This window comes from Enhydra lutris, unplaced genomic scaffold, assembly GCF_002288905.1.
Source record: "Enhydra lutris kenyoni isolate GAN:26980312 unplaced genomic scaffold, ASM228890v2 scaffoldscaffold82, whole genome shotgun sequence".
In the NCBI taxonomy this organism is placed as follows: Eukaryota; Metazoa; Chordata; class Mammalia; order Carnivora; family Mustelidae; genus Enhydra; species Enhydra lutris.
Window position 1 is genome coordinate 2,131,144 of NW_019154166.1, and position 11,335 is coordinate 2,142,478.

An 11,335-nucleotide genomic window follows, 5' to 3' on the forward strand; every position below is an offset into this window, starting at 1 on the left:
GCACATCACCCCCAGGGCCCAGATCTCCTTCCCAGTCCACACCCCCGAGCACACCACCCCCAGGGCCCGTGCCTCCTCCTTAGCCCATGCCCCAGAGCACACCACCCCCCAGGCCCTGACCTTCCCAGCCCATGGACCCGAGCACACCACCCCCAGGGCCCAGACCTCCTTCCCAACTCACACCCCTGAGCATACCACCCCCCAGGCCCACACTTCCTTCCCAGTCCATGCCCCTGAGCACACCACCCCTAGGGCCCACGCCGCCTCCTTAGCCCATGCCTCTGAACACAACATCCCCCAGGCCCAGACCTCCTTCCCAGCCCACAGCCCTGACCACACCACCCCTGGGGCCCACTCCTCCTCCCTAGCCCACGCCCCTGACCACACCCCCCAGGTCCAGACCTCCTTTCCAACTCACACCCCTGAGCACACCACCCCCCAGGCTCAAACTTCCTCCTCAGCCCATGCCCCGGAGCACGCCACCCCCCAGGCCCACACCTGCTCCCCAGCTCACACCCTTGAGTATAACCTGCCTCAGGCCCAGATCCATTCCCCAGCCCAAGCCCCCGAGTACCACTTCCTTCAGGCCCATACCTACTCCGTAGCCCTCACCCCTGAGCACATCACTCCCCAAGCCCATGCTGCTGAACACACCCCGGCCCTGGTCCATGGCCCCGAGCACACCGCAGTCCAGGCCCATACCTACCCCCCAGGCTTTACCCCTGAGCACACTCAGCCCACTCCTGCCCAGGCCCAGAACCCTGAGCAACCCCCAGCCCATCCCCTGGGTCACACCCCTGAGCGCGTAATAGCCCACGGCCCAGCCGGCACTCCAGCCCATGATCCTCTAACCCACACCCATGCACCTCACCCCTTGGTGACCTCTCCCGCCTCTGCCCCAGCCCCTCCCCCAACTACCCTTGTCCCAGCCCCTCCTCCAGCCCCTGGCCCAATCTCTGTCCCAGCGCCTGGCCCAGCTCTGGTCATGACCCTGACGACCACTCCTGTCCCCACTCCGGTCTCTGTCACCACCTGTACCCCTATCCTAACTCCTATTCCTTCTACCCTGACTGCCTTTGGCCAAGACCTCTCCACTGGCCACGTGGTCTACGATGCCCGCAGGGTGAAGCAGAGCGTGCACCATATGTGCCCCCCTCCACCCTCTGGGTATTCCAGAAAGGATGTGGGCACCCTCTGCAGGCCCCAAGAGGGGCAGGGTCTGGACAGCTCTGGTACAGTGGAGCCAACAACGAAGCAACCCAACAGGGACAGTGCCAAGCCCTCCACAGGCTCCATCCTGGGCTACCTGGAGTTGGGGAATGTGGAATGGAAGATCTCGAATGATGCCAAAGACAAGTTCTTACAGCCCAAGACCTTCCCTTATTTCAGCTTCCATCCCTGCAGTTCGGAGAGGAGACGCAAAGATTCTCAGACTCCGGTCTACCCCAAATTCCTTGTCTACTCCAAGGAGGCCACACCTTCTCAGTGTTGCTTTCATTCTCCGACCACTACCCAGAGCTCAGTGAGCACCACCCCTCCCCCATGCACTCTTTCTCTGCCTCTTATGTCCCCCAGATCCTTTGTCCCTCATCAAGCCTCCAACCACCAGCAGCTCTCTGCCTCAGTGCGACCCCCAACCTTTCCCCCAACCTCCAAATCTTCTCAGTCCGTCTCCTCTTCCCAGTTCCCCATCCCTCCGCACTTCTCCAAGACTTTCCAACCCCCAATTCCACCCCAGCCCCCTAAACTTCAGGGGAGTCTGGGCCTCAACCAAGATTCTGGCCTCCAAAGGACTTCAAGCCTTTCAAAGGACTTGAGAGTTCCCAGGAACCCAGGCCTTGCTGAAGATCCAGGCCTAAACAAGCCCCCAGGCCCTACTCTAGACCCTTCTCTCTGCAAGAGTCCGAGCCCTTCTCAAGATTCTGGACTTCACAAGAATCTGGTCATTACCCAAGATTCTGGCCCCCAAAAGAGCCTAGATCCTACTCAAAATGCAGGTATCTTTAGAAGCCCATGTCTCACCCAACCTTGTAACCTCCACAAGGACATACCATTTCCCCAAACTTCCAACACTCAGAGGAGTTCAGGCTTTATGCAAAACTCTGGCGTCTATAGGAATCTAGAACAAAACCAAGAGACTATACACCATAAAAGGCAAGATCTCTCCCAGACAACAGGCCTCTGTAATAGTGCGGGACCCTCTCAAGATTCTGGAATTTACAAGAGCACAGGTCATGCTCGTGAGCTGGAAGTCTCCAGGAGTCTAGGCCTTCCCCAAGATCCTTGCCCACAGAAGAGCCCATACCAAGACTCTGAAGTCAACAGGTGCTCAGGCTTGATCCAAACCTCTGGTCTCCATAAGAGCTCAGGACTTACCCAAGACTCCGGAGACTACAAGAATCCAGGCCTGACACAAGCCATTGAAGTCGAAAGGAGATGTGGCCGGACACAAGACGTTGGAATTTACAGGAGCCAAGAATATAACCAAGACCCTAACTTCCACCAGTACCCAGGAATTAATCAAGATCCTGGCCCCCATAAGGGCCCAGCCTTTACGCAAGACCATGTCCTCCCCAAGACTCAAAGCCTTATTAGAGAATCCAGCCTCCACAAGGATTCACCCCTTAGCTCACATCCCAACCACCCCAAGAACCCAGGCCTTGCTCTAAGCACCGACTCAGAACAAGTCTTGGGCCTGCCTCAGACCCCAAAGTCCTCACTGTGCCCAAAGTTATGTGCATCTGAGCAGGCTCCCCAGAAGGAGGACCCACAACAGCGCCTTCCGTGGCTGCCTGTCCCACCTAGTCAGAACTCCAGCTCGCCCAAGCCCCCGGCGGTGATCTACAATGACCTGCAAACCTTCTCAGAGGTCCCTTTGCTAATTGAGCTGCAGCCATCCTCCCGGCGAGCCGGTGGCCAAGACTGGGCGTACCGTCCCGTGGATCCGGTGCCTTCAGCCTCCCAGAGCTATCGCCAGATGTCTATGCCTCCCAAAGTCAACTGGAAGCCCTACTGCCCTGGGTCAGGCACCCGGGTCGGGCATGTGGTCTTCGATGCCCGCCAGAGACAGTTTGGGGTGGGCAGGGACAAGTGTGAAGCTCTGTCTCCCAGACGCAGTCGCCAAGAGGCGTGCAGCAACCCCCCGGAGACCACCAAGGAGTGGGGATATCAGAGTGTGATGAGAACCTTGGAGAAAGAGGGGGCAAAGGTGCATCAGGAATAAAGAGGCGAGAGAATGATTGTGTGGTTGTTTGGGGACATCCTGCCCTAGCCCTGTTCCTGATGCTGTGGCCCCCCCCACGGGGCCGGATGAGGGCTGCTACTCTATCCCTGCCCCTATTTCTCCTGCATCCCTGTGTGGCGGAACCCCCGATCCCCAAGGCCCAGAGCTGCCTCGTCCAATACAGTGGCCATGAGCCAAATATGGCTGTTAAAACGTAAATTAATTAAAATTAAAATTTAGGGGCGCCTGGCTGGCTCAGTCGGTAGAACACGTGACTCTCGATCTCAGGGTTGGGAGTTCAAGCCCCACGTTGGGCATGCACGGAGCCTACTTAAAAAAAAAAAAAAAAATTAAAATTCCGTTCCTCAGTCTCATTACCTACATTTAAGTGCCCGGTAGCCATGTGTGGCTACTGTATTGGATGGCACAGATTTAGAACCTTTCCACTGTCACAGAAAAACCTATCGGACAGCAATGCTTTACAGTTTACAGAAACTTTCCTTTCCCTTGTCACTCAAACCCAGCATCTTCAAAGCTTGCACAGAACCCAGAGAACTTAGTCGTTTTCAGTGTGACTGAGAGGCCACCCTCTGGGGAGGAGGGAAGGAGTAGAGACACCCTATACCCGATTGCCCCCCAGACTGTGAGAAAGAGCCTAGCCTTCAGTCTTCCCCCCAACCAGGTATATGGAAACCCGCCTCCCCCGTTCTGGGCTGTGTTTTGGGCCTCAAGGTTGCTGAGGGCGAAGAGATTTGTCAGGGACTCGGAACCCCTGAGATCGGGGCTTCCGAAATCAAGCTCGATTCTGAGAGTCCCCTCCTACGCAGCTCTTTGCTGTGGACGTGGGCCGACCTCACCTCGGACATAGTCCTTCCAGGGAGGGGTGCAAAGGGAATGTCAGAAGTCCTGGTCTGGTGGTGGACTGGTCTGGTCTGCGGGCCTGTCCCTGGTTCCCTGTGGTTCTGTCTTCTCATTCTGGGTCCCAGACTCATCCTGGGCTAGAGCTGTATCTCTGGTGGCCGTGGTCACTGAAGGTGATTTCCTCCTGAGAGCGTTCCACTGCCCTGCCCCAGCCCGGGTGGGATTTTCCTCCGGACTTGATTTTCAGTCCTGATAACACTTCTGTGTGGGCGCATGAGCTGGCCGACCCCGAGGTGTGTTCCCCGCCAGCACTCATGGGTCCGAGGTGGGCATCACCAATACCTATGTCCCTTCCCTGAGCCAGATGTTTTTTCCTGGGTCACCACCTGTGTGTGCTTGCCTGACACTGACCCGGAAGGGATGCCTTGGCACCCAGCTGGGAGCCCCTCTCCAACACCTCTCTGGCCGCACCCTACCATCTCGTCTCTCAAATGAAGTTATGATTGCGTGGACGACCCCTCCTAGATCTAAGCGACCCGGACTCCTCTACTTCCACAAGAGATGCGGAGGCCCCTGTTGCCCCCCAGACCCCTAGGGTATGTCCCCCTTTATTATTTGCTCTTCGGAGCCATCCTGTTCCAACCCCACGGAGTGTTCGCGTGGGCCTGACCTGGGCTTGAAAGTCACAGGAGTTGATCTCCACAGAAACTACAACTTCCATCAGGCGCTACTTCAGCGGAACAGGAAAGGATGCAGGGGCGTGGCCTCAGCTCCCCGGCAGCTCGGGAGACAAACTACAACCCCCAGCACAGCGCGAGAGCTCAGCAGCGCGGAGCGCGACTGATCTCCGGCAGGAGGCGGGGCCGGGCCGGAACTGCCCGGACGGCCTCCAGAAGGGGGCGTGGCCCCAGCTTGGGGGCGTGGCCTCGGGCTCCAGGAAGAAGCTACCTGTTGAATCTTTCTGTCCGCGGCCTGCCCACCCCTTGCAGTTATCCCTAAGAGGGCAGCCGCAGACCACAAGCGGTTTCCGAAAGAGAGGTAAGGGGAGGCGGGCCAGGGGCGGCGGCGGCGACTATAAATATCCCGTCGGAGGGCCCAACAGCTACCTTTTACCTGCTGAGTCAGGTGAGCCGTTCCATGGGGGCGGGGACCAGCATTTGAGAAAAGGGCAACGGCGTTGGAGGTATTTATTTGTTCGGTTTCAAGACTAAATTTAGAGCCCTTCAGCTACAGACCTTTTGACGAATTGTGCCTGGGGCACTCCGGCGGCCTCGGGAGGAGAGAAGAACGCGGGCGACTTTTTGGCCGCAAAGGAGCGGCCCATCTAAGCGTCCTCCCGTCCGTGTTTTCCTTCGCCCCAAACGGCTGAGCCACATGGCTTCGGCGGTCTGGGGGAGTGCCCCCTGGTGGGGCCCGCCGCCCCCAGCCCCAGCCCGGCCGCTCACCGACATCGACTTCTGCTCCGGGGCGCAGCTGCAGGAACTAACGCAGCTGATCCAGGAGCTAGGTGTGCAGGAGAGCTGGAGTGACGCGCCCAAGCCGGGACCCGACCTCCTCCGGGCCAAGGACTTCGTCTTCTCGTTGCTGGGTAAGTCACTCTCCCCGCCTCCGGCCACTAGCAGCCTTGAGCCCCGCTCCACCCCGCCCGGGCTTTGGGCCGTGCCCTCCCGAACCCGTCTCTTCCCGTAGGTCTCATTCACCGTCGGGACCCCCGGTTTCCTCCCCAAGCAGAGCTCTTGCTGCTTCGTGGTGGGATTCGCGAGGGCTCCCTGGATCTGGGACCTGCACCCCTAGGTCCTTACATCCGGGGACCTCATTACGACGCCGGCTTTACACTCCTAGTGCCCGTGTTTTCGCTAGACGGCACTGGGCAGGAGCTCCAACTGGATGCGGAGTCCTGTTCCGCGTGGCTGTGCCTCCCAGAGCAGGTCCGCGGAACCTCGATCCGGGAGGCTTGGCGGGATTGCCTAGGACCTCCAGTCCCAGGAGGACGTGACTCCATCCGCCAAACCGAAAGTGAAGGAGGTCCCGAGGGCCCCCAAACATCCATGGACCAGCACGGTTATGTCACTGAACCTGAGCCAAACGTGTCTTTGGGAAAACCCTCTAGTAACGTTTCCAGGCCCAAGCCGCCTGAGCAAGACAGAATCGATCACGGCTTTTCCACCCCACTGAAAAACCTGAATGGTGACGTCAGGAAAGCAGCCGTCCTCAGCCCAGTCCCACCGCCGTTGGAGGACTGGGAGGCTTGGCCCACACTTTGCCCCATCCAGGTGGCTACGTGGTTCTTTGCTTCACTGGCCGCGGTGGCTGAGTCCCTGTTCCCGGTCCCGGGTGCCCCACGCTTGGTCCACGCCGCTCGCCACGCGGGATTCACCACCGTCCTCCTGGCCACGCCGGGGCCGCCGCGCCGCGTCCTGCTCTTCGACCTGATTCCCGTGGTGTCTGTGGCCGGCTGGCCCGAGGGTGCTCGGAGCCACTCGTGGGCTGGCCCGCTGGCCCCCGAGTCGTCATCCTTCTACTTGGTGCCCGGCGGCCACACCGAGGGGCCGGGCGCCTCCGGCTGGCAGCTCTGCTTCGCCCGCCAGGAGCTGGCGCTCAAGGCGCGCATACCCGCTCCGCTGCTGCAAGCGCACGCCGCGGCCCAGGCGCTGCTGCGCCCGCTGGTGGCCGGGACCCGGGCCGCGGCGCCCTACCTCCTGCGGACGCTGCTCTACTGGGCGTGCGAGCGGCTGCCCGCGCTCTATCTCGCGCGGCCCGAGAACGCGGGCTCCTGCTGCCTCGGGCTGCTGGATGAACTGGGCCGCGTGCTCGAGGCCGGGACGCTGCCCCACTATTTTCTGAGCGGCCAGAAGCTCCGCGCGGGGGATGGCGCGGCTGCGCTGCTCGGGGCGTTGGCCCGGCTCCGCGGGGACCCAGCCCAGGCCCTGCGCGCCGCGGTGGAGGAGGCGAAGGCTGCACGCAAGGGGGGCGGCTTAGCTGGCGTGGGAGGCGGGGCCCATTAAAGACGCTGTTCCTACCCGCGTGGAAAGGTGCTTCTGTTGGCCAGGGGGATGTGGCGGAGGCTGCTAGCCCATCGCCGAGGAGACACACTTGAGCGTCCTGGGTCGGAAGAGCACCGCCGAGAAGGCCTCGCGGATTCCTCCCCATCTTCCTGCCCTGTCCCTGGCACCGGTCGTCCCATTTCTGGCCCCTTTACTCCCCAGATCTGTGGCCAGCACCCCTCCCGGCTCGGCGCATCCTCCGGCCACCATCTTCCCAATTTTTATGGTCTTTTGGGAGTCAGTAGGGAAGGAGTGGGGGTGCATTTTTGCTGACAAAACGCAGCAGGAAGGTGTGGAGACCAGGGACTGACCAGTTTGGCTCGCACAAAATCGGAGAGATTAAGAAGGCAGGCCAGGTTGCACCCCGGGTTGGATGTCACCACCGCCCCTCCCCTCTGCAGTTAGACCCCACTTTCCTCATTCAGTTCTGCCCTCCCAGGCCGGGCAGTAGGGTCCCTTTTTCCACTCTCCCAGCGTCCGCCATTCCATCCATCTTAACCTCAACCTCTCCTCCCATCCAGGGTTCCGTTCAGTGCAGTCACCTCCTTGTCTCTCCTCCTCTGAACCCCAAGACGTGCGGCCTTGCCTCGGCTCCGCCTGCCTCTAAGACCGTCCCCACTCCCTGCCTCCAAGGAACCCCGGGGTTCCGCCCGCCCGGCTGCACCCCCCCCTCTTTCCCGGCGTCTCCGCCCCCTGCCCCGCCCCCGGGCCGGCTCTCCGAGGAGGGGGAGCTGCTGTCGCCGCCGCCGCCTCAGCTCCCCACTGCCGCTGCCGCCGCCGCCGCCGCCGCCGCCGCCGCTCTGCTTGGTCCAGCCGCCCAGCCCGGTGCTCTGACTTCGCCGGACCAGGGCGCTCTGCGGAGACACCCTTCCTCCTTCCTGGGGTCCGGGGCGCCTAGCCCGGCGTGGGGGGAAGCTCCGCTGGCGAGGGACAGGGAGGGAGGAGCCTGGAACCGGAGCCAGCGCCACCCGTCGCCGGATCAACAAGATAGGACAGGTTGAGGGGCGTCGGGGAAGGAAGAGGGGTGCTGTAGGCTGTCCCGGGGAAGACGAGAAGCCCTGTCGCAGAAAGCCCTGATGCACTCTGACTTGTAGGGGGCCTGTTCACAGTTGGGAACCGGTGATAACGTGGGTGCACTCCTCTTGGGGGGGCTGATTGGATTGGAGGGCGTGGGATCTAAACAGCACCAGCTGTCCCCGAGGAAATTAAGGGGCAACCAAGGGGAAAAAAAAAAAACAAAAACAAAAAAACGGATGCTCCTTATCTCGAGGTGACAGAAGCCCTCCAAACAAGCCCTAAGAAGGGCGGATTTGGAGGTGACTTCAAAAGGGGTGGAGGGTGACAAGGTAAGGAAAGGGGCACAGCAGCTGGAACCATGTACCACTAGAAATGGAGGTGACTTGGTGAAAAAAAGGTATGGCCCAGAGACAGGGTCTGGGAACCCCTAATCGCTGAATGGGGACAGCCTGGGTTTTCCCAGACAGTTTTGGGGGACTTCATTGAAAAAAGTGGGGGATCCTTTCCACTTAGAGGGTGGCAAAGACACCAAGGTTGAGTTCCTCCCTGACATTGGCAGTGCCCCAGCAGGGATGGGGTTGAGCTAATATATCAACGCTAATGACCCGCACCCTTTAGGTTACAAGAGTGGATTTGGGAGGAGTGCGGGTCCCCAAAATAGGGTGGAAAGGTGCCTGGGACTATTGGAACCACATCTTGCAAATTTTGAGGGTCTTGACTTTGGCCTAAGGGAAGTGGGGACAGGGACAGTGAAGAACAGGGTAGTTTCCAGTAGGGGACAAAAGTCGAGGGTGGGGTCAACAGATACACAGGGCGCTGGGGCCAGTCGAGCTAGCACGGGGCCCCAGGGTGGGAGCTGGCAGCTGGGGGTTGGGGGGCCTGGGGCTTATCCTCAGGTCCCGTGGGTGAGGCGGTGAGTTGGGACCCCAGCGTCGAGAGGATGCCCTGGTGAGCGGGCTTCTCTTGAGGAGCCCAGCGCGCTCCGGGCCCCTGCCAGTTTGGGGGTGTCTCCTCCCGGGGCGCCATGGCGGCTCTGGCCAGTAGCCTGATCCGGCAGAAGCGGGAGGTCCGCGAGCCCGGGGGCAGCCGGCCCGTGTCGGCACAGCGGCGCGTGTGTCCCCGCGGCACCAAGTCCCTTTGCCAGAAGCAGCTCCTCATCCTGCTGTCCAAGGTGCGACTGTGCGGGGGGGCGGCCCGCGCGGCCGGCCCGCGGCCCTGGTGAGTGGCTGGAGCGGGGTCTCCCGGCCTGGGGTCTCTCCGCCTGGGAGGTTGAGGCCAGAGACTCCGAAGGATGGGGCCCGACTGAGGGGGGTTCCCCGAAAGTGGAAGGGGGTGGGCCAGGACCACAGAGTCTCTGCCAGACGATGCCTCAGTTTCCCTTCTCTTTTGCCCATAACCCGGAGTCTCCTTGCTGTCGAGGGCAAGGGGAAGGCTTGGGGGGCTAGGTCTGGCGCTCCCAAGCCTCGCGGCTCCGGCTCGCCGCCCCCCCCCCCCCCCAACGCAGGAGTCCCCACCCCCACCGTCCGCCGCCTACGTGCCGGCTCTCGCGATTCTTTCAATGCCAGGCGGAGGGGCCTGGGGGTTCCGGACGCCTGGGTCACCCCGAGGGTTTCTGCAGCTCTGGCAGCCCCGCCCCCGCCCCGGTTCTCCCGCTCCTCCACGCCTTGGCTCTGTTCCTGCTGGCCGAGCCTCCCTGGCTCGGCGCCAATCTCCCCAGCTCTCCCCCGGGTGTCCTTGCAGCTACCTCGCCGGCCCGCCCCTCTGTGCGCCCTCCTCGGTGACCTGCGCCTCGAGAGGGGCGCCGGCCACCCCCCATTACCCCCTACGCGGCTCCGAAAGCGGCTCCCCCATGCTCGGGGGGACCCTCTGCCGCGAGGTACTCAGAACCTGTACGGGGCGAGAGACCCGCGCGGAGACTGGGGGGTCGTACCACCTCCGAGGGGGTACGGGGAAGTCGGCCGAGAGCAAGCGACCGGGCGGGAGAGTGGCGAGGGTTGGCGCGTGGTCCCCGTCCAGGCACGACTGGCAGGAGTCCCTCTGGGCCCGCTCCCGCCTGCTCCCAGCTCCCCTAGGGGCAGCCCCCTCGTGCCCTCCTCCCCCCGCCTCCGGCCCTCCGTAGTGGTACGGTCCGCAGCCCACCCTCTGAGTGGGACCCGGCCCCCACGTGACTCCGCCCGGCTGGCCAGCTCCCCGGCCCCCTTCCCCCATTTCCTAGGGTTTGGTACCGAATGTCCCCCACCTCAGGCGGGTTACCTGGCTGCAGGGGAGAGGCTGGGCCTCAGGGAGGGCCGGGCCCCCGCGAGCCCGCGGACTGACAGACAGACAGACAGACAGATGGGTCAGTGTCAGACAGGCCGGCGCTGGGCCAAGGCAAGGCCCGCGCCAAGCGGCGGCAGCCGCAGCAGCAGGTGCTGAGTCAGCGTCGGGCCCAGTCCCACCCCCACTCCTGAGGGGGCGCCCCGACCCTGTGGTCACCTCGCCACCGCCCCACAGTCACAAACACTGGCCCTTCTGCAGTCCTGCCTGCCTCCCTCCGTCCTCTGCCTTCTGATGGCTCCCCCCTTCCTCTTCCCTCATCTCCCCTCCCCCACTTCTGGTGGAGCTGTAGAGTAGGAATTAAGCCATTTAAATAAATTTCAATAAATTAAGCCAGAAAGCTGGGGGTTAGAGGAAGCAGAAGGGATCCAAACCGGGTCTTCCTCCGGAGTCAGAGAGAGGTGGGAGAGAGCCTGCTTGGAGGATCAGGAGCCCGCGGACTGACAGACAGACAGACAGACAGATGGGTCAGTGTCAGACAGGCCGGCGCTGGGCCAAGGCAAGGCCCGCGCCAAGCGGCGGCAGCCGCAGCAGCAGGTGCTGAGTCAGCGTCGGGCCCAGTCCCACCCCCACTCCTGAGGGGGCGCCCCGACCCTGTGGTCACCTCGCCACCGCCCCACAGTCACAAACACTGGCCCTTCTGCAGTCCTGCCTGCCTCCCTCCGTCCTCTGCCTTCTGATGGCTCCCCCCTTCCTCTTCCCTCATCTCCCCTCCCCCACTTCTGGTGGAGCTGTAGAGTAGGAATTAAGCCATTTAAATAAATTTCAATAAATTAAGCCAGAAAGCTGGGGGTTAGAGGAAGCAGAAGGGATCCAAACCGGGTCTTCCTCCGGAGTCAGAGAGAGGTGGGAGAGAGCCTGCTTGGAGGATCAG

The 11,335-nt window shown here is 61.9% G+C and overlaps 2 protein-coding genes across 2 annotated transcripts in view; both read left to right on the forward strand.

The window, feature by feature from the left end:
* The first annotated feature begins 5,149 nt into the window (after window positions 1-5,149).
* LOC111161237 (transmembrane protein 102) lies at window positions 5,150-7,092 on the forward strand. Its single transcript, XM_022524834.1, has 2 exons — window positions 5,150-5,672; window positions 5,774-7,092. The coding sequence occupies exons 1-2, from the start codon at window positions 5,459-5,461 to the stop codon at window positions 7,087-7,089; spliced, it is 1,530 nt and encodes a 509-aa protein (XP_022380542.1). The 5' UTR covers window positions 5,150-5,458; the 3' UTR covers window positions 7,090-7,092.
* A 1,897-nt stretch (window positions 7,093-8,989) lies between these two features.
* The window catches only part of LOC111161238 (fibroblast growth factor 11), a 5,358-nt gene continuing 3,012 nt past the window's right edge, over window positions 8,990-11,335 (forward strand). The window contains 2 exon segments of the mRNA XM_022524835.1: window positions 8,990-9,328; window positions 9,330-9,363. Coding sequence (XP_022380543.1) covers window positions 9,170-9,328; window positions 9,330-9,363 — 193 coding nt within the window. The 5' untranslated portion in view covers window positions 8,990-9,169.